We start from the raw sequence: 24984 nt of genomic DNA, 5'->3' as shown, positions 1-24984 counted from the left end.
GTATCCCCTCCCCGTCCAATAAATACAAAGCCTCTCTCCCTGGCTGGGAGGTCCTAATCCTATTACTGCTGCTCCCTGGTCTCCTATCCCCACACCCACAGCCACAGCCACACCCTCCTCCCAGAGAGCCTCCTGCCCTCCTAAAAAGCCCAAGGCAAGAGCTTCCACCTCAAGACGGGGGACAGAGAGATGGAGACAATGACACCCCCCCCCCCAGTCTCAGCTGATGGGAGCTTGTAACGGCCACACCCGGCCACACCCTCCTATTGAACACGGAGACTTGTGCATTCTTGTGGGGTCTGACACTGCCTTTGGGGCCCCTGCCTTCAGCCTCCTTCCTCCAGTGATAAGAAACATAGAGGAATAAAGATTCCCAAGGACCCGGGTCCCAAAGTCCAAGGTGTCCCATCAGAAGAACCAAACCAAGCCAAGCTGACATTTCTTTATTAGGAGCTGAGCAGGCCCCGTCCACAGCAGTCCCAATTGTGCGCACATGACTGAGCCTCCAAAGTGTGAGCACAGATGTTGTCCTTCCATGAAGGGAAGCACAGGCTGGCTACCCTCGCTACCTTGACATCCCTAGGAACACTGCTAAAGCTCCTGAGTAGCCAGGGTTAGCACATCACGGACAGCAATGGAGCAGACCCTGTCCTTCCAGGATCAGCGGCTACTGGGGGCAGGGGGGCTCAGGGGGGCAGTCTTTGAAGTACTCGTGGCAGTAGAGACAGAGGCTGGCAAGCGAGCGCACATACTCGCTGAAGTCCACCTCACAGTCCTTGTTGGTATCCAGAAGGGTCATGAACTTATTGTAGTCACACTCCCGGAACTCACTCTGTGCAAGACGAGAAGGGATGATCAGGAAGTGAGGAGCATAAGCAAAGTCTACACCACTCCCCTCCAAAGGATGGGCCTCCCTACTCCAACCCACACCCTCCTGGGGGCCAACCTCGCCCTGCTTCTCAGCTCCCTTGCTCCTAGCCACAGAGAGCATTATCCCAACACAGGAAGAGTGACATCCTATTTTGCTAAGGCTCGTGCAGCTATGTCAGCTCACTTCCCTATGTCCCCTCCCCACAGTCCGGTCTCTCCCTCTTGCTGCCCTATGTTGGTGTTTGACCCCAGGCCGGTCTTTGCAGAGTCCCAGTGGTACCTCCCACTAGGGGGAAGAGGTTTGAGGGTGCTCACCGGGGTCCAAGTGGGCAGCTCCTTCTGCAGCAGCTCCTTGAGCTCTGACTGGCAGATCTTGTGCTTGTCCCCGCAGCGCCCAGCATACTCCTGGAAGGTGCACACAATGGCAGCTACTGCCTGCTCCAGGGGCCGGGTCATCCTCACTGTCACCAAAAAAGGGTGTGACTCACAAGGAGAGCCAGGCCAGGCTTCTCCCTCAGTGTTTGCTGAGAGCTAATTCCAGACCTGTCAGTCTCCAGCATGCTCAAGTTCCCCTTCCTAGAAGCAGCCCTCCTTGACAACTACTTACACACACACACACACACACACACACATACACGCACATGTGCACACGTGCGCACACATGCACACACACGCACATACATACACACACGTGTGTGCATATAAGCACATGCACACACACACCACACGTACACACACGCACGCACACACATGCACACACGCGCACACACACCAATTCACCTCCCCATTGTGCCTGTTGTGGTTTTTCTGGACAGAAGTTTCATTTCCCCAACATTATCATAAGTTCCTCAGGAGCTGAATATCCCACCCCATCACCTGCACCCCTCACTGTGGGTCTCCCTAAGGACTCTGATTCCCTCCAGTCCTTTCTCACCCCAACATCTGGAAACTGTCTCCCATTGGACAACATTCCACGTGATGCAGCCCCTGGTCCTAGAAGTCTCTGCCCCTTGGGGACCTGGAGTTCCGTCCTGTAAGAGTTTGCTCAGGAAGCCCTGCCCAGTGTTTCTTTGCCCTGGTGAGGCTAGTGCCAGCAGGGATGTGATCGTAAGGGGATCCCCTACCACCTCGCTATGCCTCCTTCCCTGACCCAAAGAAGCTGCAGCTGGGAACCCTCATCCTCTGCTCACTCTGCAGGCCTGGGTGAACTGTTTCTCTCTGGGCCTCAATTGTCTTTTCCTTTAAAGTAGGTGAATTCAGCCTTACAGGCCTAGTCAGAAACGTGGACCATGGGTCTCTGCCGAGTCCATCAGCTATGATATGCCCTATCCTCTAGCCGTCCTCCCTTCCCGTGGCAGGGGTGGGGTCTTAAGACAGAAGGCTTTGAGAAGAGTCCTCCCCACTCTGATGGACAGAAAGTGCTTCCGAAGAGCCCTCCCCCACCCACCCCACTTCTGTTGTCACCCTCCACTGCCCATCCAGCCTAGGCAAACCCTGGGCAGGCAGGAAAGCCATAGATCTGTTTCCATGTGAGTCCATGACTCATTCTTGACTCCCCCAGGGGACTGGAGTCCTGCAACACAGGGCAGCCAGAGCCAAGACTTCTTGGGGAGTTCCCTCTGCGGGGAGCAAATTGTCCCCAAGGAGGTAGAGGGGTGGGAGCTGAAGTGGCAAGCATTGCTAGGGTCTACTTCTTTGTGACAGCCCAGGACTGAAACAAGGAACCACGTTCCCAAGAGAGGAATGGGCCATGGTCACAGGAGCTCAGCACCTCAGAGCCCTTCTGAACTCCCCCGGCCTGCCTGGCGCCACCTCAGTTGTTATTTCAGAAGCTTAGGGCTTGAAGACTCACAGGAATCCTCTCCTCACCAGCAGCGCTGGCCTGTCCCAACTCATCCCCAAGAATGAAGCAAAGCCGCAAGGTGCTCACTAAGGGCTGCTCCAGAACCGTAGATGCCCACTGTCCCCACATCAGCATGAAACCGTGGCTGGGCACAATCCCCAGGCCAGGCCAAACTTCCTACTGGCCCCTTAGTGTTCAAGGGAACCTCTGAGTCCACCATATCCGACTTCCCTCACCCCGACACCTGCTAACGCAACCTTTCTGCTCCCATTCCCAGGCCCTGTATCCAGGAACGGAGCAGCTGTTGAGGGGTTCATGAGAGACTCCAACACCCATCCCAAGGCAGTCCCGAGCAGCCACACTCACCTCTGCTGCTGGCGTTTCAGCTGTGGGAGCCTAACAAGTGGGTGTCCCTATTTGTAGCCTGTAGAGATGAAGGGAGCAATTATAGGGACCCAAGTAGGTCAGCCCTGAAGCTGCCCCCAGGGTCTCCTGCCTTCTTCCCTCAGCAGCCTCTATTACAGGCCCACCGCCCACCTAGCAACGCACACATCAAAGGCCCAGTCTGAGTCTCAGACACCACTCCCAGCTCATCCCCCCTCTGCCCTTCCCCAAAGCTGAGAACTGGCAGCAGCTTCCTGGTGGCATCTTCCAGCCACACACATCCCTCTCCTGAGCTCTTGATCATCAAGAGACCCAGAATACAAAATGGGAACACACCTGATTCTCTTAGGCCAGACAGCCAGAGTCCCTGTACAGGGAGACCTTGAGAACACCTGGCTCAGGCCCCTACTTACAGGTGAGACATCTAAGGACATGGGCCCAGCCTCCAGATCACTGAACGTTCGGTGGCCTTTGGCTGTGAATTGCTTGTTCCACTGGAGGAAATTGTTGTGAGGTATTTTTGAGACCCAGGAGGAAGGGTACTCCTCCTAGGGAGCCTCCAGCTGGCAGGGCTTGGACTTTCTTGTCTCTCAACTCCCGGTGATGTGGACGAATGTGGGCCACAGAATCATATGGGAGCTGGTGTGTCCCCAGTTCCTGAGGAAGCTGCTTCTCTAGCCTGTGCTCTGCGCAGCACCGGGGCAGTTTTCCCAGCAGTTCTGGGGGTAGAGCATTCATTTGTTCTTTGGCTGAAGAGTATTGACCCTTGGATGGATGGTGGTGGCGCACACCTTTAATCCCAGCACTCAGGAGGCAGAGGCAGGCGGATCTCTGTGAGTTCGAGACCAGCCTGGCCTACAGCGCGAGTTTCAGGACAGGCTCCCAGACTATAGAGAAACCCTGTCTTGAATCCCCCCAAAAAAGAGTATTGCCCCTTGGGGTTCAGCATCACCTCTCTACTTGTGTCCCCTCCTCTGTGAGCCTGGGCTTCACTTGTGTCTTCCTGACTCCCCAGATCGTCTTGGCTAGAGCCCTCGGGGTTCCGTGCTCAACTTCGCAGATTTTGACATCACTTAAGCTTTTTTCAAGGAGGCTTTGGTTTGTTCGTTTGTTTTCTTGTTTTTTTTTTTAAGGTTTATTTTTATTTTTACTTCTGTGTCTGTGCATGAGTGTTGTGCACATGAGGTGCAGGTGCCCACATTGTCACAGGCAATGAGTCCCATGAAGATGGGGTCACAGGTCACATGAGCCACCTCATGTGGGTGCTGGGGACAAGCTCTAGTCCTCCACAAAAACAGCACACACCCTTAGTAGCTCAGCTGTCTCTCCAGCCATCACTTAGAATTCTGATGGGGTTTCTTTTTCTTTCTTCTTTTTTTTAATTTTGAAACTTTTTTAATTAATTAATTTATTTATTTTATGCACATTCCTGTTTAGCTTCATGTATGTCTGTGTGGGGGTGATGAGTCCTCCGAAACTGGAGGTACAGACAGTTGTGACCTGCCATGTGGGTGCTGGAAATCGAACTCAGAACCTCTGGAAAAGCAGCCAGGGCTCCTCTAAGCTATCTCTCCAGCCTGAAATTATTTTTATTTTTTTAAGATACCTTTATTTTTATTTTATGTGTGAGTGTCCATATCTCTATATAACACGTGCCTTCTCCCAAGGAAATCAGAAGAGGGTGGAGGGTGGGTGCTGGAGACCAAAGCTGAGTCCTCAGCCAAACAGCAAGTACTCTTAACATTAACTCCAGACACAATAGGGGCTTTTTGTTTTGTTTTGTTTTGTTTTATGAGACAGAGTCTTTTTACATAGCCCTGGCTATCCTAGAGATCCTATGTAGAACAGGCTAGCTCAAACTCACAGAGATCTGTGCCTCCTGAGTGCTGGGATTAAAGGCGTGCGGCACCATGTCTGGTCTAGGTTTTTTCTTAATGCCTTTCAGTCCTTTCATGTTTTGAAAAAGATCATTTTAACTCTGTCCAGCATTTCCTGCCATTCTTAGCTGACACAGGCGGAGACCGCCATTTCCCAGACATGGAAATCCTCTCCTGTTGCTTCTCTGTTCTCTCCCAACCCCTAAGCTTCCCTGTTTCACAGAGAGAAAATCCAGCACCCAGAAGAGTATGGGAAGGAGAAGAGGAGCCTGGCTTCCCAGCCGGTGACAAAGCCCTCATGCCTGTACGGCCAGTCTGTAAGCCCTTGACCTCATCCTAGGCCCAGCACCCAGCTTTGCTGGGCCACCATCTCCTCCTGGAGGTTGCCCGCCGTGCAGGTGAGGGGAGTAAGCAATTGCATAGAAGGAAGAACTGTGATTAATCGTGTTTTATTGGCAAGAAGTTATGAGGAGTTTAGGGAAGAGGGCAGAGATGGTCACACCGCAGCAGAAGGAGGGGACAGAGTGGACCAGCAATTAATTTGCTTCTAGGTCAATGACTTATTCCCACCTGCTACCAGCCACCTTAAGCGTGTCACCTCTCCTCTTGGGATCTGGTTTTCTTCACTGATAGAAATAAAAACAGTTAACCATCTCATAGGGTTGTTGTGGGTTTGAGTCAGCACAGCAAGGCTCACGGAATAAACGTTACTAAAATATCATAAGGGCTTGGTAAATATTAACGCAGAGAGGCAGTGACTGGCCCAAGGTCATATTACTAGTGGGTGGCAGGTTCACTGTGCATACAAGTAATTAGAGCGCTGATACGAGGCATCCGGGATATAACATAAACAAAACAGGCACAGTACCTCTCAAGGGAGATGACAACCTAGTGCGAGAAACAGACAATAACAAATGAATGTTTAATAAGAAGGAAGAGTCCCGCAGCCTAGCTTCTGAGTCCCCTTTCTTATCCAACAGCCCTTCATGTTTCTGGGCACAGTCACGGGTCCTAGGAACACTGCATCCTTGTCCACAGGAGGGGGTGGGGAGCGCTGGGAGAAGCCAAGAGACTTGTTTTGGTGGAGATGTGGGGTTGGCGGACGAACATGGACGAACATGGAAAGAACACTTAATTGGGCCTTCACTCAAACCCCGCCCCTCCACTCAAAACCCCACCCCTCCTCATCAGCTGACTTCAACATGTTTGCCCTTCACCTTGTTAGAGATTTAGGTTTTTTTTCCCTCCAAAGAGGGTTTGGAAGGTTCTTACCCTGAGAATCCAAAGTGTTGGCTTAGATGGTGGAATATGTCTTTCATCCCAGTGCTTGAACGGCAGAGGCAAGCCGATGTCGGTGAGCCCAAGCCCAGCCTAGTCTACACAGCAAGTTTCAGGCCAGCCGCAGCTACACAGTGAGACCTTGTTTAAAAAAAAAAAAAAAAAAAAAAAAAAGGAAGGAGAGGAGGGGAAAAGGGAGGAAGGGAGGGAGGGAGGAGAGGGGAAGGAGGGAGGAAAAAAGGACATTTCGAAACACATTGTGTTACTAGCTGTTACTGAGGCAATGCGAAAGCTCTGGCCCCCAAGTCTAACTCAACAGAAACACCCTGAGTTCCCTTGATGGAGGGAGTAGGGACCAGTCTTTCCCCACAAGACCATCTTACTCAGCTTCTGCCTCCACAAAGAAGGAGGTCAGGACTCTAAATTCTCCTCCCTTGGTTCCCAAAACCCCTTCCTAAAGTGCGTGGAATCTCCCTGCCCTACTGGAAGTTTTCCAGCATCTACCCGGAACCCCTTTTCTGTAGTGACCCCCAGTGCTCAGCGGTGGACCCCAGTTCCAGGGCCTGGACTAGAATTACCCTCCTTCCTTCCCACTCTCTCCTGTCCACACACTCCATCCCCTCCCTTGGGCTGAACCTTGTACCAGGACTCCTCACCTTACATAGCTCCCCCAGGACAGGTGAGCTGACCTCCGAGAAATGCGAGAAATTCGCTGCTGCTGGAGACTGAGAAGCATTGCCTCAAAGGCTCAGCAAGATGGTGTGTGAAGGGTGACAGCAGATGCTAGCCGATCTGGCAAAGCTTCTTACAAGCTGAAGCCCTGACTCTCCCTGGCTCCCTTTCTGTCTCCTCGCTATCACTGCCATCACCTAAGATTCCTGGAAAACAACCACCCCTCTAAAGGGCAGTGTCTGGTCCTGCACCCCAGGGAAAAAATAGAGGCTCCCAAGAATCTGGAAATTCTATTTACTTCTGGCAAAGGGGCCTGAGCCCTAGGGCCAGAATAATCACCCAAATCCAATAGCCCCGTGAAGTTAAATGAACTTGACCAAAACAATCAACCTCCTCTTTGATCTTCTGAGCCAAGTAGGAAGAACATATGGGAGGGGGTATCTGGTTACTGGGACCAGCACTGGGCCAGGGAGAAAGCTGGAGCCAGAGTCAAAGCTATGGAATTGGAGCTGGGGAATAGGAAGAGAATCTAAACTGGGACCAAGAAGAACCAGTAGAGGTCAGATCTGCTGCTTGCTTTGACTACCAAACCAATAGCTGGTTGTGTCCACTGCACAGATAAGAACAGTGAGCTGGTAGAGAGATCGGGTGACCCATATGGGAGCTATGGAGTGGGGTACCAGTTCACTGCATTGACCCAGAACCCATAACTGAGTGTTATGTAGGGGCTGAGAACCAACCCCGGTTCCCCGGCACAAACAGTAGATGCTCTTAAGTGTGGAGCCATCTCTGCTTGCTCTTAGTTGACTCAGAAAATCAATAGCGTTGGCGGTGATAAGCTGAGCAAGTCTCCTAGCTCAACTGACATCTCTGATGTTTGATTTAAAATGAGAAAAGCCACCTAGGTGCTGGACAGTGGTGGCACACGCCTTTAATCCCAGCACTCAGGAGGCAGAGGCAGGCGGATCTCTGTGAGTTTGAGACCGACCTGGTCTATAGAGCTAGTTCCAGAACAGCCAGGGATACACAGAGAAATCCTGTCTCAAAAACAAAACAGATCACCTATGGTATTTTTCAAGCACTGGCTTGAAAGCCACTTTACCTTATCCACTGCACTCTGGCCCACAGGAACATTCAATGGATAACTAAAACAAGATGAAGTCAAACTTGGCACTGTGTGTCTGTACTCCTAGAAGGCTGAGGCAGGATGATGGCTGAAAGTCTGAGCCCAGCCTAGGTTTCACAGCAATGCCTTGTCACAAATAACTAAATAAGGGTGAAAACTCTAGGAACTTCTGCCGTCTGTGCTTGTCTCCTTTGCTACCTTAACCTCCGGGTCAGATCCTGCTGAACTCTGCACATAGACACATTAGTCATTTAAAGATTGTTTGTCTGGACTCCCAGGACAGGAGCAACTTACCCCAGCCCCTCTCCTCCCCAGTCAAGGCTAAAGATGCCGAGATAAGAGTAACTAAGACGTTTTCAAGATCACAGCCACGTCACTGCCTTGTGACCGACCGCACGTGTATCAACCTTGTTTCTCCATGTCCTATTCCAGATCACAGGAAAGGCACAGGGAAGTCTCGAGCCATCCCTAGTCTAAGACCCTCGTCTTTCCCCTTGTTTAAGGTAGAAAGACATTGACTGCTGGGTTAAGGGGATGTCTATTTACCGTATTCCCATTTTTCTGGGTTTCTGGATTAGATAGATCTTTTTACTTGTTCCCTAGGCTCCATTCTGAGTGGCTGAGTGAGCAATCATCTTAGATTTGGTAACTAACTCACGCTGGCCTCAGTCTCCCTTTCCACAGAGCACTAGAGAGCTCTCTGAGCCACACCATAAAATGGTGGTCTGACTGGAGGTGTGGTTGCTACAATTCTCATCCCAGCAGCAATTCCAGGGGGAATGGGGAGATCTGGTCACAGGTCCTCGACAAGCAAGTGATGTCCAGGGGCTGGAGAGATGGCTCAGTGATTAAGAGCACTGATTGCCCTTCCAGAGGACCCGGGTTCAATTCCCAGCACCCACATGGCAGCTCACAACTGTCTGAAGATCCAGTTGCAGGGGATCTGACACTTCACACCCATGCACATAAAACAAAGTTAATAAACCATAAAAAAAATTTTTTTAATTGTTAAAAAAAAAAGTGATGTCCAGACCCTCCTCCGCCTCAGCACAAAGAATGGAGAAGCTTGTTTGTTTGCATTCAGCCTTTTGATGTCAGTTATTCTGTCCAGTACCAAATGGAGTGGTTAGCCTCTCTGATTGGGGGAAACCTCAGAGGCAGCAAGATAAGTCTGGTCTTGCTAGCCCAACTGACTGTCCAAATCCAAAACTGAGAAGCCCACTTCTATGTAGCACCAAAAGAAATCAGAGTTCACAGAGCCAACCCCATGCAAGGAGGCCCCATCTCCCTGCGACTTGGGCCAATGTGCCAGGTACAACTGAACCATATTCAGCCAGGTCCCCTCCAGGTCACATAAAGTCCAAAGCTCTGGAGATGGCTTCAGAAAGAGGAGAGAGGCCCAGTCTGCCGGCCCAGGGTCCCAGAGGGATGAGGAGTTCTCTAACAGACATGGGTCAAGGCCAGACACTAGCCCTTAACATCCCCGGTCTCTGTTTCCTCATCTGCGAGGTGCGGGCACAGGCAGGATTAAACGGCTGGAGCATGAGTGGACCAAACACAAATGGCCGGAGTTGCCCCCTCCGCTTTCCCATCTGTAAAAAGGTTTAATAATAGCCCCTTTTGGGTTACCATGAGGCCGAAATGACAGTGTGCCTGTAAGGAGCTTTGAGAACTGCCCTGGGACGTTAATTACTGGCATCATGACTCCCTGACCCATATTTACCAGATTCCTCTCCAACAGGGTGTCAGGAAAGTGGGCTTCTGTCTTTTTATTGTCATGGAAAGCGAACATTTCTTCCAGGGGACCTGCCTGGCCTTGCCTCCCAGCCCTAGGTGTGTGGGGAGGGCAGAGCGCTGAGAGCGAGTGGCTGTCACGTGGCCTCTCACCGGCTCCTTCCTCCTCTTCAGAACTCTGTCTGATCTATTCTGCAAGTGGCCCACACACATCAGAGTTTCCCGGGGAAGAAAGATCCAACTTGTGGTCTCCCCACGTAGCTTGGGCTTCTCAGAGCATGGCCCCTAGCTTTCAACACATTCTGACATCCTTAACATGAGCATTGCAATTGGAAGCTGAAAGGTTCCTAAGATGTATTTCAGAATTCCCAGGGCATCATTTCTGCTGCGTTTCATTCAACAACAAATCATTAAGATTGACTCAGCTTCAGGAGGACCACGCATGAAGGAGCTGCCGTCTGATCTCCACACGTATGCCATAGCATAGCCTCTCTTGCACACACACGCGTGCGCACACGTGCGCACACAGAGAAATATGAACAATGTCACATCCTTTACTAATCTGTAGTTTACTCAGCAGTAAATTGCAGAAAACTTGTCTGACTTCAATCACTTTACATAACAAGTCTGCTGTAGGTAGTTTGGGGTTGGGTTGAGGGCCCAGGAAATGTCCTTTCCTTGTGTTTTTTCTTTAAACCCACAGCACACCATCCCCTACACTATGCTTGTGATTCCTGGTCACAACATGGCTGCTATGCCTCCAGGACTCAGTGTCCATACTCTAGGTGGGTGACAGAGTGAGTGAAGATGAGACCGGAAAAGCTTTGTCCTCCAGAACCTTTGCCTTGTTAACACGGCAGTCGTGACCCTGTGTACAGGGCTTTGCCTACATCTTTTGGGGCCCAGCAAAGTAATATGGCTACTCCTAGCTGGGTATGCTGACACCTTGGCTTTTTTTAATGAAAAGAGGAGATGGATAATAATTATAACAACACAAAAGCGATGCTCTCCTGGCTGTTTTGTTGCTTCCCCAGGAAACTCTGATGTGTGGGAGTCTCCTGCAGAGTAGATCAGACAGAGTTCTGAAGAGGAGGAAGGAGCAGGTGAGAGACCATGTGACAGCTCTGTCCTCTCTGCTCACCTAGGGCCGGGAGAGGCCCCATCTGGAACAAATGGTCTCTTTTCATGGTAATAAAAAGAGAGAAGCCCACTTTCTTGACACCCTGCTAGAGTGTCAAGAAAGGGATCCAGTAAGCTGATTGTCTCGGTTAGGTTTTCTGTTGCTGCGACAAACACCATGACAAACTGCACGTGGGGAAGAGTTTATGGTGCTTACACTTGTGCTCTGTGGTCCAGCACTGAAGTCAGGACAGGAACTCAAACAGGGCTGGATCCTGGAGGCAGGAACAGATGCAGAGGCCATGCTTACTGCCTCCCTCCCCACGACTTGCTCAGCCTGCTTTCTTATAGAACCCTAGACTACCAGCCCAGGAGTGGCCCTGCCCGCAATGGGTTTGGCCCTCCCCACCAATCACTAAGAAAATAGGCTTGCTCACAGCCGGATCTTTTTCTCAGTCAAGGTTCCCTCCTCTCAGATGACTACGGTTTGTGCCAAATTGGCATAAATCTAGCAGCACACTGATGGTTCTGTGTGAGCTTCAGCCACACAACTAGCACCAAGTGCAAAGCACGCTGAGCGAGCCCCTTGAGGGATGGTAGCCTGCAACTGCCTGAGACCCCCACAACCATTTCCAGCCTACCCACAGAACCATGAGAGATATAATGTATGTTTTCACCTAGCACGTCTTAAAATGGTTCATTCTACAGCAACAGGTAGTTAGGAGGCCATCTGAGTCACTGAACCAAACTTGAACTGACCATCAAGACGTCTAATGCTCAGGTGCCAGTTTAGTTAAATCATCACAGATCGGGCCTTGCGTAACTTCTGAATGCTTGTATGACTGGTACAAAATCCAGTAGCTGTCAAAACCTTTCAAGAATAGTAAATTAAAAGATAAAATTGGACGGAGGTAAGGAAGAGTGAACTCTAGGGCCTGGTGTTTATAGGCTGGAAAGCTGGTGAACCATGTGCTCAACTATCACCTGATTGCCATAGGATGCAGGATATATAGCAGCTTAGGTTACAGTTTTAGGGGAAATGGCAAAACATAAGAATTCTTGCCTTGAGCGGGCTCCTAAGAGGTTTTAGCAGAGTTCAACAGGGAGAGAGTGAACTCAGAACTGAGCTAGTCAACTTGAAAGTGGGTAGGAAACTTTCTGAAAACGAGAACCCGGCCCCAGGCCTGGGATCTGACAAGGAGCCCTTAGTTAAACTCGGGGCTGGCTAGGCCAGCGCTGCTCCCTGAGCCACTCTTGGGACCACTCACCCTTTAGTCCCAAATGTTAAGGGCTGCGCTGTGTTCTGAGATTATATCCTCCCTTTTCTGTTGAAACTGGGGAAGGAGGTGAAATGATTGTAGTTGTAGGTGGTATTTGTCTTTTTGTGGTTTGGGGTTTGTGTGTGTGTGTGTGTGTGTTTTGTTTTGTTTTGTTGTTTTGAGGCAGGGTCTTACTATGTAGACCAGGTTGGCCTCAAACTCTGGAGACCTGCTGCCTCTGCTGCCTGCCCCTGCCCACTGTCCTTGCCTCTGCCCCTGCCCATGTCCCTGCCTCTGCCTCTGCCTCTGCCCCTGCTTCTGTCCCCTGCCCCTGCCCCATGCCTCTGCCCATGCCCTTGACTCTGCCCCCTGCCCCTGCCTCTCTCCTCTCCCCCCTGTCCCTGCCTCTGCCTCTGCCCTGCCTCTGCCCCCTGGCCTTGCCTCCTGAGTGCTGGGATTAAAGGTTATGCTACCATGCCCAACCTGCCCTTTAAAATACTTTTCTTAGCAAAATAAAATGTTATCAGCATACCCCAATTCCCAAAATCTCATTTTGTGAACTCCCAAAGAGTAGACCCTTTGACCTCAGGAGAGTTGGAGAGCAGAAGGTGTCGGAAACCAGAGCACTTTCTGTCTCCAGCCCTTTAACTGTTCCACCCAGGGCACAGAGCGTAACTGAGTCATCACGATGTTGTCCACAAATGAACAAACAAAAGTTTATTTAGTACAAAAATTAAAAAAAAAAATAGAGAGCCCTATGGGCTCAGGAGACACACAGCAGAGTGTGGAGCGCTCTGCTTCAGGGCCGGGCTGGGGACCCCTGGAAAAAGTCGTTGCACATGATGGTGACCAGGGCCAGAAACACGGCGTACTCCTGGAAGTCCACCTGCTGGTCGCTGTCCTCATCAAGGTCGCCCATCAGCTTCTTTAGTCCCTCCTCATCCACCTTCTCCTGAAAGTGGCAGGGAGTGGAGTTATCACCCAGCTCCTGCCCGACCCACAGCCAAAACCTCCCCTTTACATTAGTATCCAGCGTCCCCTCCCCACTGGGCAGCCAGGTGCACAGTGGCAGGAGAGCCCATGAGGTACCAAGAAGGCCCAGTGAGAAAGGACAGATAGACTATGATGTAATAGTCTCCGCATTGCCAAGTGATGGTGGCAATGCCTTTAATCCCAATACTCAGGAGGCAGAGGCAGGTGGATCTCTGTGAGTTCGAGGCCAGCCTGGTCTACAAGAGCTAGTTCCAGGACAGGCTCCAAAGCTACAGAGAAACCCCCTCTAGAAAAACCAAAAGAAAAAACCCAACCCCCCCCCAAAAAAAGTTTCCAGCATGCTTGCTGGAGTGGGGGATGCTGGGTGCTGGGTGTTCCTCAGACTAGGTATGAACTCTAATCTCTGCTGGATCCCAGCTTCATCTTGATGATGAGAAAAATCAAAGCTTTCTGCCCTGAATTCAGCTGGCTGAATTCAGAAAAGATGAACTTTTTAATACCAGCCAAAACAATGGGAGAGAATTAACCCGAAATGGAGAAAAAAAAAAAAAGTAAGCCCTGCCTCATATTAAGGCCTGAGACCTGAGTCTCTAGGATTACCCGTTAGTCTGTTCAAGACAAGAAGCAAAGTGAGACCTAGCTGCACCTCGCTGCCAAATGCCCCAGGGTGCATGCCTTAGCTGGAATCCATTCTTTCTGCATGCTTTCTTGGCTTACCATACAAATGTGTAAAATAAAAGGAGAAACTAAGGCCCTAGTAATATCCCTGTGCGACCCTGGGCCAGCTGCCTCCCGTCCCTGAGCTTGGGACTATTCCACTAGCAGATAACAAAATTCTACCAATGGACTCTGAAGCCCCCCCACAGCAGTGTGCTCAGGAATAGTGAAGGGGCTAGCCATTGATAAGTCCGTTCACACATTGACTAACTGCCACCCCAGGGACCGGGGAGTGGAAGCTGATGGGGAGATCCTCAGCCCCACCCTGGCACAAGCACCAGGAGGCACCTTGAGAATGAAAATGGGAAAAGATTTACCCTGTGTGTCCACCTACCGCTCCCCGCCTCCCCTCCTGGCCTGCCTCACTTACCCCCACAAAGCTCGGCAGTTCCTTATGCAAGAGCTCCTTCATCTCCCCCTTGCTGAGTTTGAACTTGTCACCCTCTTGACCGGAGTACTTGTGGAAGGTGGAGACCATCACAGCCAGAGCCTCTTCCAGTGGACTGGACATCTTGAATCTAGAGACACAAAAGAACACCATCGAGGAACTTGGGGCCTCAAATCCAGTCTACAAGGTCTGCTTCTGCTCCACCAAGCTTACCCTCTCGGAATGGCAAGGCGATGCCTGCATCCTGCTCTGGAAGTGTGCAGGGTTCACACAGCCACTTCAGTCTGCACTCAGACATTAAACCTCTCCTGTGATCTGGAGCCACCTAAAGCAGGATTTCGTATTCTAGGGACACACCTCTTCGGGGAGGCCTCCCTACTCGAGTGTCTACAGGAGGCAGAGAGGGGGATGGGAGGAGGCTGCAGGGTGTCTAGAAGCTCAATTTGACTCCTGTCTGTGCCAGGAATGTAGAGCATAAATGTGTCCATGGGCTCCCGGGATTGCTTGGCAGCAGCCATGGGAACAGTCCAAGAGTATGAGGCCCCGTGCAGGGGTCAAAGCTTTCACAGACCCTAGTCTCCTGAAGTCAGAGTCTCTGCCATCCTTCCGACAAGGACTCTCCTAGTGTGACAGGCTGCGAGCTGTGCCGCACATGCTGGTTCTTTGCAGACAGGGAGCAGGATGGAGACAACTGAACATTCTCCCCATCAAGAAGGATTCTGTTGGGGTTAGAACTAAAACATATTAAATGCCCAGTGTCTTAGGATCGGGCTAGAAGCTGAAGAGATGAGGTCAGAGTTCAGAGGTCACTTTTTCCAAATTCCTCTAAGAATATTGGGTGGGTTCCAGGGTAAGCCAGAGGAGCCAGTGCTGGAGGCAGGGAAAGTTCCCTGCCTCCGCAAGCCCCACCTTCACCCGCTTAGAACAGCACAGTAAGCAGCCTTGGGCAAGACTCTGCCGCTACACGGGCACGGGACCCAGGCGGGGCCTAGCACTGAGACCCTGTCTCTGGCTTCTTATTCCTAATAGATCCCAGTATTGACTGCTTTTATGACATCTCACTGTACAGCCCAGTCAGACCCTGACCTCATGACTTTCCTACCTCAGTCTCCTAAGTGGGGGATTTCAGATACGCTTCATGGCAGTTACATCCGCCTCTACCCCCACATATCCATGGCCTACTCCTAGGCCTAAACCCCAAAATGAGGCCCTAGACAGACATATCTAAACTAAGAAACAGAGACCTCAGACCCAGAGATGAGAGAACAGGCCACAGAGTAACCTAAACCCTCGCAGGGGATTCTAGGGAAGGTCCTTCCATCCAAAACTTCACAGAGGGTCTCTTCAAATGGGAAGTCCCACTAGGAAGTCAGAGAAAACTACAAGAACAAGGATTGAGATAGTGGAACAAAGATCGAAACCCAGGTCCTGTGCAGGACAGAGGTACTCACCAGACCAGGTGGTGGAGAGACCCAGGAGGGAATACAGCGGCCAAGACACTCAGGGTAGGGATTTATATGCGAACCCTACTGGCCTCCAATTTGTCATTTTTGGGAAACAGAACCTGTCCCAACCTGATCTTGATAAAATCTGGCCTCCTGCCACCCCACACACTTCCTCTTGGCCCATCCCTCTCAGAAAACACTGGCTTCAGCACCAACTGGAGGAGCCTCCAGTTCCAGCTAAGGGCATCCCTGAGCTCATCTGGGCCTCAACATGGAAACAAAGGCATTGTGGGAAAGGGGAGCCTGGTCAGGGAAGAGGGGAGGCAGCTTCTGTCCTGGGGCCTAGAGACTCATTCCAAGCCTGGTTCTCATATTATGCCTGTGAGTCACAGTTTCCTCCTGTGTCAGAAGATGCGGGGACACACGGTGGGTGGATATGTAGTGTGTGTGTGTGTGTGTGTGTGTGAGAGAGAGAGAGAGAGAGAGAGAGAGAGAGAGAGAGAGAGAGAAACAGAGAGAAGCTCTCCAGGCTCCCCAGAAAGCTGGGGTTCAAAAGAGCAGCGGGAGACATCTAGAGGATGTCAGGAGGTCTAAGAAATCTTTTGTTGTTGCTTGTTTTGTTTTGAAAGCCTGGCACCAGAATCCCTCTTAAAGAGATAGGGAGGCGGCTGGGTTTGTTTAAACTACTTCAAAATGAGCAAGGGCAATGGTTCTGTACCAGACCCAGATTCAGTGAGCAGCAGTCTGTGTAAGACGCAAAAGAGGAAAAAAGGGAGACATGAACCTCCTCTTCTTTCTTCCTTCCTTCCTTCTTCCTATTTAGGTGAATGGGTGGGAATGACTCCTCCACCCAAAGCTGAAAACAGGGGCCTGTACCCAGCCTTGGCCCTCACCACCCCCACTGTGTCTTCTCCATGGAGAAGGACACTGTGTCCTTCAACTGGGCCCAAGGGAGGGGTCTTCAGGAAAGAGCTGACCTCAAGACTGCCCCCCTTCTGTTCTTTATCCCCCCCCCCCGACTTGGGCACCGCCCTTCCTGTGGGCCCAGTTCTCTTCCCCTGCAGACATCAGGCACCCTCTCTCTGCTCCCCCTGTGCTGGGTGACTCACATGGTTCCAGGCCCAGATGCCCAGGTGGTGACTCAGAGGCACACCCTGCTCCCCAAGGCCAGAGCAGCAGCCGGAAACCCCAAGCCACAAGTGCCAGCGTGGAGCCCCTCACCAGGCAGCACTGAGGGAGATGAGGATAGTGACCCCACGGAAACCTGTGAGTGAGCAGAATCAGACCCTCAGGTCTCTGCTTCAGGGTCACTGTGGCAACCAGATGCAGAGCACAGATAAAGTGGGTCTTGGCTCCTCCAGTGTCCTCTTCTCTGTCTTTGCAAGGCACCCAGAGTCCCCCCTCCTCTCCAAGGCACCTGAGTGTCCCCCTCCTCATGATGCTTCCCTTCCCTTCACAACCTACTTAAGTAGAGGTAAAAACTTTAGGTAGAGGTAAAAACTCTCCACCCCAGGAAGGAGCCCACAGGGAACAAATTCCTGCCACTCACAGTGACTTCACTTTATTCACATTAAATCCCTCTCCACTCAGAAACTACATGGTGTCTCTTCCGTAAAGTGCACAGTAGAGCACCCTGCGTGCTAAGTGCACAGGGAAACACCCTTCGCGCTAACACCCACTGCTTTCCAGCCTCCCTGCCAGTCGTGGCTCTCTGAACAAGTGTACAAACATGTGCTGAAGCCAAGGCCCTTGGCTTCACTGATGGCCCTGCTCAGAATTTGCCCACACCCCCGCGTGTGTCTCCTTCTCCTGAGATCCCATCTACCCTTTGAAGGTCACTTGAAAGGGCTCCTCTAACCCAGCTAGACTCCATTCCTACCTGTCCTGGCACATATGCCGCACTCCCGGTGCCCTCCCTCTGTCCTGAGCGTCTCTTATTTACACAGATCCACTGTGCACTGGCGCTCTCTCACCCTGGCCTTGTGGTGAGCTCACTGATGAATACTGGGTCCTATTCATTTCTGCATGAGCACAGAATCTCGCCCACACCAGGTGCCTCCCAGCGTTTATGGCTGCTGACTGGCAACAGAGGTCACTGGGGCTGGTGGGTAGGTAGGAGCCAGGGGACTCTCTTTGCTCCCTGACTGAAAGCACACCACTGAACACGCTAGTAAATAATAATGTCTCCTCTGAGTCCCAGGAGCGGCAATGAGACAGAGTTGGAAAACAGAGCCTCTGAGAGCTACAAATCCCTGAGGAGTGACCACAGGAAACATCCTGCCATGGGGACCCAGAAAAGGACCCAAGTCCCCAGAGGACAGGGATGGAGGCTGACAAAGAGGGCAGAGAAACAGTCAGGTGGAAGAGTCAGGAAGAAAAAAGATTGGAGGAATGGATCAATGAGAGCATAATAGTGACAGAGGAAGCAGGGAGACAGGGACAAGATGAGAGAGGGGGCTGGACAGAGGCAGCAGGACTTGGACACCTGTCCACATCTCAGAGATGCAGGCCACATCTGTGCCCCATCCAATAGCTATGCTCCTGAAACTTCCCAAAGCAGACTGACTTGTTTCTGACTTTCTGTGTGACCTTGAGCATCTGCATTTAGAACATCAGGACAGACAACACCGGGCGGATGAGCCCATCCCACCCCAGCTTCCCCCCTCCCCGCCCCAATCTGTTCTGACATTCTCCAGCAGAGTATCCAGGACAGAAGCAGGCGGTGGGGCATCCCAGGCACTGACTGGCCCTTACATTCCTTCCACCCCCTCCCAAGCTCTGAGTGCCAGCCCTGGGCAGCTCCGGTTTTGCCTGTCCCTTTTCTGCCTTCTAGTGGTGGAGATTTATCATTGCAATGCAGCTCTCGGCTCTCCTTCAGGTCCACCAGCAAGCTGTTCCCAAGCCCCGAGCGTGATTCACCAAGGAGGCGGCAGCGGTGATTCATCTCCAAGGAGCCTTCCCACGCCCACACCTGCTTCACATAGAAGGGGTTTCCTGGACAGCCCCTGCTGAGAAGCCTAGGTGGAAGCCCGAAACCGGGAACCTGTTTCAAATGCCTGGGGTAGGATTAGGGGCTGCCAGAGGTGTCAGAAATGAGAACCTGAGCATTGCCCAAGTCACCGCTTTTGGGGGGCAGCTCAGTGAAAAAAGAAATGACCTCACTCTCAGCTTCCCAGGCATGTCTGGGTGCTGTCCCTGACTCACTCTGCAATGTTGGGTAAGTGGTACCACACCTCAGAGTCTAAACCTCTTGGCCACGAGGATCACTTTTAGTATCCCCAGCACCCTAAAATAAACTTTGAAGTTCTTTTTCTTATCAAACTGAGTGAAGTCGTTCACGATCTGTTCTATAAATCTTAGCCGTGGCTCTCCCCTTGCAGCACGGTCATTACAGGAGAAGCCACGCCTCGCATTCTTAATTGCCGTTTCTAAGAAGTGTGTGCATTCCTGTGGCTGCGGAGGACCTACTGTGTGCCAAGTTCTTCCATAGATTATCCCATCTAGTTCATAAGACAATCCCAGGAAGGTAGACCATCTCACCCTACTTTATAGAAATAAAAATTGGGGCTCCAGGACATCTTCACACTCAACAAATAAGGGAGTAAACAAAACTTAAAGACGGGAGATTTTGCAGTGTTAAGTGTCTGTGTGCTCCAGCCACCAGTGTTGCCAAGAGGCCTTGAGAATAGTTGCTGCTCCTTCTGTCCAGCAAATTAGCCTCAAGTGTCGGCCACACTAGGGTCCAGGAGTCCGTCTTCTCAGTATCTCCACTTCTGGCACCTTTTCCTGTTGACTTCAAATATACTGTAGCCCGAATTTGAAATAAACTAAAAAGCAACCTTTGTGAGCACCCCCACCTTCCAGTAAAGACTGGGTCTTATTCATTTCTGCGCGCAAAGGATCTCACCCACGTCAGGTGCTGCTGCGTGACACCGGGGTGGGGGCGGGGGTACTAGGGACGGGAGCCCTCCCTCTCCTCACTGCCTGAAAGCCCACCAGTCATTACACCAGCAAATAAAGACAGGGTTGGAAAACAGAGCCTCGAAGAGCTACAAATCCCCAAGGAATGACCACAGGAAACATCCTGCCATGGGGACCAGAGAAGGGGAGCTGTGCAGAATCTCCGGGGGGGGGGGGGGGGGAGAATGGAGCCTGGAGGCAGACAGATGGAAGAACCAGGCTTCCCGTGTGCCACAAAGAGCACTACCATCCACCCAGTGGCCCAAACCAGACGCTTGGCTTCCTCCCAGCCTCCGCTTCCCCTGGCTGCAAACCAGATGTCTGGTCAGCCTGCTTATTTCTAAGCATGCCTGGTCCCTGTCCACACTGCTTTAGGCCTCATTCAAATCATCTGGTCCTGCTGTAGATGCTCTCCCACCCCTGCTCCTGGGCCTCACTCCAACCCTCCTCAGCTCTGCCTCCAGGGTTGACTCTTGAAAAGTTCAAATCTCTCCAGATTAGAGCATTCGGCGAATTCTCACCGCTTTTAGGATACCAAGGCGTGGCATGCTATCCTTGGCACGCTAACTTTGCTGTGGTATATCGTACTCTCTCTTGCCCCCAAACCTGCGCCCATGCCCTGTACTCTCGTGGAAAGCCTTCAGTGGAGCCGCCCACCAGCCTCTGATTTCTTTTCTCTTCTTTTTTTTGGGGGGGGGGGGATTTTATTTATTATTTTATGTGGATGAGTGTTTATCTGAATGTATGTTTGTGTGCTACATTCATACGGTGCCCAAGAAAACCAGAAAATGATATCAGATCCCCAGGGACTGGGGTTACAGACTCTTGTGAGCCATCTAACCTGGGTCCTCTGGACCTGTGCTCTCAACCACAAAGCCATCCCTCCAGCCCCATCACAAGCCTCTTAATCACCCTTCCAGCTCAGCTCAAAGGTTATTTCCTCCAGGTACGTCCCCATATCTATTTCCCGGGTCTCCTGCGTGCTCCAGCATGCTTGAGAAGTGTTTGATGGATGGTGGATGGAGGCTCAAGCACTGTCCCTCACTGCCAGAATCTTCTCCCCTTCCTGTATTATCCCACCTCCAGATACACACAACCCCTGAACCTTCCGAAAACCTCCTCATTTGCATTCTACGGAATCAGCTCTCTCCAGTGCTAGCAGAAGCTCCCGTCTTGGTCTTGCTAGTGATGGAGAGGGAGCGGCTTAAAGCCCCCTTCTTGGAAGATGACTCACTCCACTGCCCTCTCCACCTGCATGAGAAGACTCTGTTCTCCCCTCACCACTGATGCTGCTCCCTCCCATCCAAGCTTCTGTGTTCCCTTCCTCCACTAAGGGCCCACCACCCCCATGGGTCCTGCTGGGCAGCGTCTGTCCATGGTGAGGTGTGGAGAAGGACCATGCTGGGTGACTTTCCTGGGGAGACAAATATCTGTAGTGAACTGATGAGTTTGTTGGGGTTCCATGCTGGAGCTTGGATGACTCAAAGGCAGTTGCATTACCAAACCTCCATCCCCCCCCCCCCCCACCTCAGGCACCAATAACAATTAGTTACCTTGCACTGCCTGCAGGCAGCTCAGCAAATCAACAAGTCTCCTCTCCCCAGAAGTCCTCTCTGCTTCTATACTTTAGGGGAGACACCTCTGAATCCTGTTTTAGGAGCTTCCTGAGATAGGGAAGTTTTGTTTACTGCCTGCGCTTTAGAGGGATGTTTAAATTCTGAAGAAATGGCTACACACCTGTCCATGGTATATATAATGATCTTGGGGGTGGAAAGATGATGGTTCAGCAGTTGAGAGCACTGGATGTTCTTCCAGAGACACCAGGGTTCTAGAACCCATGAGACAGCTTTAATTCCATTTCCAGGGGTTCCGGTGCCCTCTTCTGGCCTCTTTGAGCACTGCATGCTCACATAGCAGAGACATATATACAGGCAAAACACCCATAAACACAAAGATCTTATTGGCCTAGTTACTTTTCCCATCACCAGGATGAAAACTCCTAAAGGAAGAAACTCAAGAGAGGAAGGGTGTGTTTGACTCACTCCTCGAGATAACACAGCTCATCGTGAGGAAAGCTCGGATGCATGAGCAGCTCCATGTGGGGGTAGAAGGACCCTTAGGCACGTCATGTCATCAGCCAGAAAGCAAAGAAGTCAACCAGACGCTGAGCAAGGCTGCAACTCCTTAAGGCCTACCTCCCAGTGACCCACTTCCTCTAGCTAAGTCCCACCTTCTAAAGATTTCTTACTTTCCTGAAACAGCACCACCTGCTGTGGACCAAGTTTGTAAACACATGAGCCTGTGGAGCGCAGTTCCCATCCAAACAATAACATCCTGTGCCTAGCTGGATGGTCGTCCCATAACACAGGATGCATTCACGTATTCAGGACAACTTTAAAAAAAAACCCGGAGTTGCTGGGGGATGGCTCAGTCCAGAAAGTAACTGCTGCTCAAACAATATGAACCTGAGTTTGAGTGGTGAGAAGTCATATAAATAGTTGGGCATGGCAACACATACATGTAACCCTGGTGCTGTGGGGCAGGAGACAGGAGGATTGTCACGGCTTGTTGGTCAGTGTAGCCAATTAATGAGCTCTGGGTTCAGAGGAGACCCTGCCTCAGGCAGTAAGTTAGACAGGGATTAAAGAAAACATTCCTACTTAACCTCTGGCTTCATATGGATGCACACACACACACACAAATGTATTAAATATATACACGTATTATATATTATATAAGTTTAGATAATATATTAAATATATGCTATATATATGCATCACAAGAAATAAAAAGTAAATAAAGACCAAAAAGTCCCTGTGCTCTTAGAGTTCCAACTCTGTTCAGAAGTCCAAAGTCTCTTCTGAGACTCAAAACAAACCCTTAACTAAGAGCCCATGGAAAACCAAATATCAACTTTCCCCCTCCTCCCCTCCTCCCAGTTCCCTCCCACTACATACTTCCAGTGTACAGTGATACGAACATATCCATTCTAAAACAAAGGAATGGAAAATATCAAAAGAATAGCAGACTAAAGAAAGACCAGAATTCAAACAGACCTCAAAGTTTATCTGCAAAACCCCTATCTGCCCTTTCTGCAGCTTCACCTTGACTCACGGTCCTGTGCATGTCAAATGTTCATCTTCCACATTTTTTCTCTCCACTATCTGATAGCTCAGAATTCTGACTGGAAACCTAGCTAAAGGCAGTGATCAATAACCCCGTGACAACCAGAATGCTGTGCAACAGCTCCACGCCCAGCATCTGGGCCGAGACAGCATCTCCCGGGCTCCATCGCTTCTGTACAGTCCTGTCCCTCCAGCCCTGCATCCTGCAGCATGTGTGCTCTCTCTTGGCCTGGGCCTTTTCAGTGCCTGCTTAAAAGTCCAAATTTCTGCCACCTCCTGCATCCTGGGATCTCCCTTGAAACTTCATGCACAGAGCTCTCACGCAAGGACTCCCTGCTGAGAATGTAGCATTGCTACAGATTGCCAGACCTCAGCAACTTTGGGTAACCTTGGTGTAAACTTCCATCAGCCCATGAGTCTGGAGTTTTGTTTGCCTGCCAAACCAGTACTACATGGAAAATAACACCAATTCTTACTGCCAACTTGAAATGTAGCCTGACCCACTTGGACTGCGGCCGCAGTATCCAAGGGCCTATGTGACTTCATCAGGGGAAGTTTCCCTGGGCAGCCATTTTCAAGCAAGAAACCCCCAGGCGGAGACACTCTTCAAATGAGGGCTTTCAGCTAGGTTTTCAGCTTTATGCCCTGAGGCCTTCAGTGGGTAAGATCTCACCTTTACTGCGCCAATCCCACCGTCCCAAAGCAAGCTGCACAGTCGGTCCTTAGTTGCGTTCCTGTCTGTGCAGCTGTAGCTGCTTTCTCTGCAGAACCCTTATCTGCCCTTCCTGCAGCTTCACCTTGACTCGTGGCCCTGTGCACAGCAAACTCTTCATCTTCCCCATTTTTTCTCTCCACTGTCTAATAGCTCAGAATTCTCACCAGAACCCTAGCTAAACCACATGGCAACCTGAATGCTGTGTTGTCTGGCAATGTTCTCCACAGAACAAATCAGTCCATTGCTTCTGAACGCAACAGCACTCAAATTGTTAGGACACAACACACAACCAGTTTCTTTATCTGAATGTAACATAAATGGCATCTAGCCCAGTGTCCGTTACAGTCCAGCTTTATTTTTAGGTGTATTTGGTTTTGTTTGTTTTTCCTTGTTTTTCATTGTTCTCTTTTGTCTCTTTTTTGACATTTCATTGTGTAGTTCAAGCTGGCCAACTTGCTATGTAGCCAAAGATGTCCTTGAACTCCCAATCCTGGTGCCTCCACCTTCCAAGAACTTGGATCACAGGCATGCACTGCTACTTCCAGCCAGTTCTTCCCCTCTGCATCCTCAGGAATCCAAACCGTGTCCATCTTTCTAGCAATAGTATGGTCTCCTGAACACCTATCAGAATGTCCCAGGAAGCTCTGACTACAGTGTTAGGGCCTGTCTGGCCCACAATTCTAAATTCCTCCACACATTCCTCCCAAAGACTAAAAAAAAAAAAAAAAAATAGGATCAGTTTTTTTGGGTTTTTTTTGCTTTGTTTTGCTTCTGTTTTTCAAGATAGGGTTTCTCTGTGTAACAGCAATGGCTGTTCTGGAACTCGCTCTGTAGACCACGCTGGCCTCAAACTCAGAGGTCCACCTGCCTCTGCCTCCCAAGTGCCATGTTTTATGACAGCAACAGCTTTCTGCATTAGTTAGCTCTTCATCACTCTAACCGGCCCTTGACAGCTTCTAGAAGAAAGGATTTATTTGGGTTCATGACTTGTGTGGTGATAATCCATCTCAGAGGAGGGTGTGACTATGGGTGGCCTCATGGCTATAGGAGATGAGACAGATGCCTGCTCCAGGGTGCCATCCAGGAAGCAGAGCATCCATGGTGTGGCTGAGGAAGCTATGAGGCCTACTCCTGTACCTCACGTCTGTAATAGGCCCCAAGTCCAAGGGTCTCTCAATCTCTCAAGATGAGCGACCACCTGGGAACCAACTCTTCAGACAGATGAACCTGCAGGAGAGAGTTAACTCAAACCACAGCATGGCCTCCGCTCCAGACTACACCATCTATCTAGTCCACGGCTGTGTGGGAGCCCTGCCTGAGTCCTCCTCAGAGCTTCAAAGGGAAGAAGGTGGGAATAACTAGCACCCTCCAAACCCCAGATTCTTCCCCTTCTCAGCCTCTCTGTGGCCATTTACAACCATTCGCTAGAGTCATTTTTCAGGGGATGTGGTCAGGAAATACAAACTCTCTTGTTTCCCC

At 50.8% G+C, this 24984-nt stretch overlaps 3 protein-coding genes across 6 annotated transcripts in view; 1 reads left to right on the top strand and 2 right to left on the bottom strand.

Annotated features, from left to right (window-relative positions):
• Positions 1-667: 667 nt before the first annotated feature.
• S100a3 (S100 calcium binding protein A3) lies at positions 668-6349 on the bottom strand. 2 transcript variants are annotated; one of them, XM_041655240.1, is made up of 3 exons: positions 6247-6349; positions 1186-1331; positions 668-832 (listed from the first exon to the last, which is right to left on the bottom strand). In XM_041655240.1, exons 2-3 carry the CDS (start codon positions 1324-1326, stop codon positions 668-670), a joined length of 306 nt encoding a protein of 101 aa, XP_041511174.1. In that variant the 5' UTR covers positions 1327-1331; positions 6247-6349. The 2 variants fall into 2 exon arrangements, with proteins under 2 accessions (XP_041511174.1, XP_041511175.1); XM_041655241.1 differs by lacking the exon at positions 6247-6349 and adding an exon at positions 3080-3134.
• A 6509-nt stretch (positions 6350-12858) lies between these two features.
• S100a2 (S100 calcium binding protein A2) lies at positions 12859-17701 on the bottom strand. 3 transcript variants are annotated; one of them, XM_041656352.1, is made up of 4 exons: positions 15712-15961; positions 14474-14585; positions 14243-14390; positions 12859-13114 (listed from the first exon to the last, which is right to left on the bottom strand). In XM_041656352.1, exons 3-4 carry the CDS (start codon positions 14381-14383, stop codon positions 12962-12964), a joined length of 294 nt encoding a protein of 97 aa, XP_041512286.1. In that variant the 5' UTR covers positions 14384-14390; positions 14474-14585; positions 15712-15961; the 3' UTR covers positions 12859-12961. The 3 variants fall into 3 exon arrangements, with proteins under 3 accessions (XP_041512286.1, XP_041512284.1, XP_041512285.1); XM_041656350.1 differs by lacking the exons at positions 14474-14585; positions 15712-15961 and adding an exon at positions 17585-17701; XM_041656351.1 differs by lacking the exon at positions 14474-14585 and having other exon boundaries at positions 15712-15960.
• A 7061-nt stretch (positions 17702-24762) lies between these two features.
• The window catches only part of LOC121450332 (tubulin epsilon and delta complex protein 2-like), a 42081-nt gene continuing 41859 nt past the window's right edge, over positions 24763-24984 (top strand). Inside the window, exon 1 of the mRNA XM_041655151.1 lies at positions 24763-24853. Within this exon, the coding sequence (XP_041511085.1) occupies positions 24763-24853 (91 nt within the window). The remainder of the gene's footprint in view (positions 24854-24984) is intronic.

Source organism: Microtus oregoni, unplaced genomic scaffold (assembly GCF_018167655.1).
Source record: "Microtus oregoni isolate MIOR12 unplaced genomic scaffold, Mior012 000007F_ref0000211, whole genome shotgun sequence".
Classification (NCBI taxonomy): Eukaryota; Metazoa; Chordata; class Mammalia; order Rodentia; family Cricetidae; genus Microtus; species Microtus oregoni.
The sequence above is the reverse complement of the archived record's forward strand: the minus strand, read 5'-3'. Positions and strand labels throughout refer to the sequence as shown.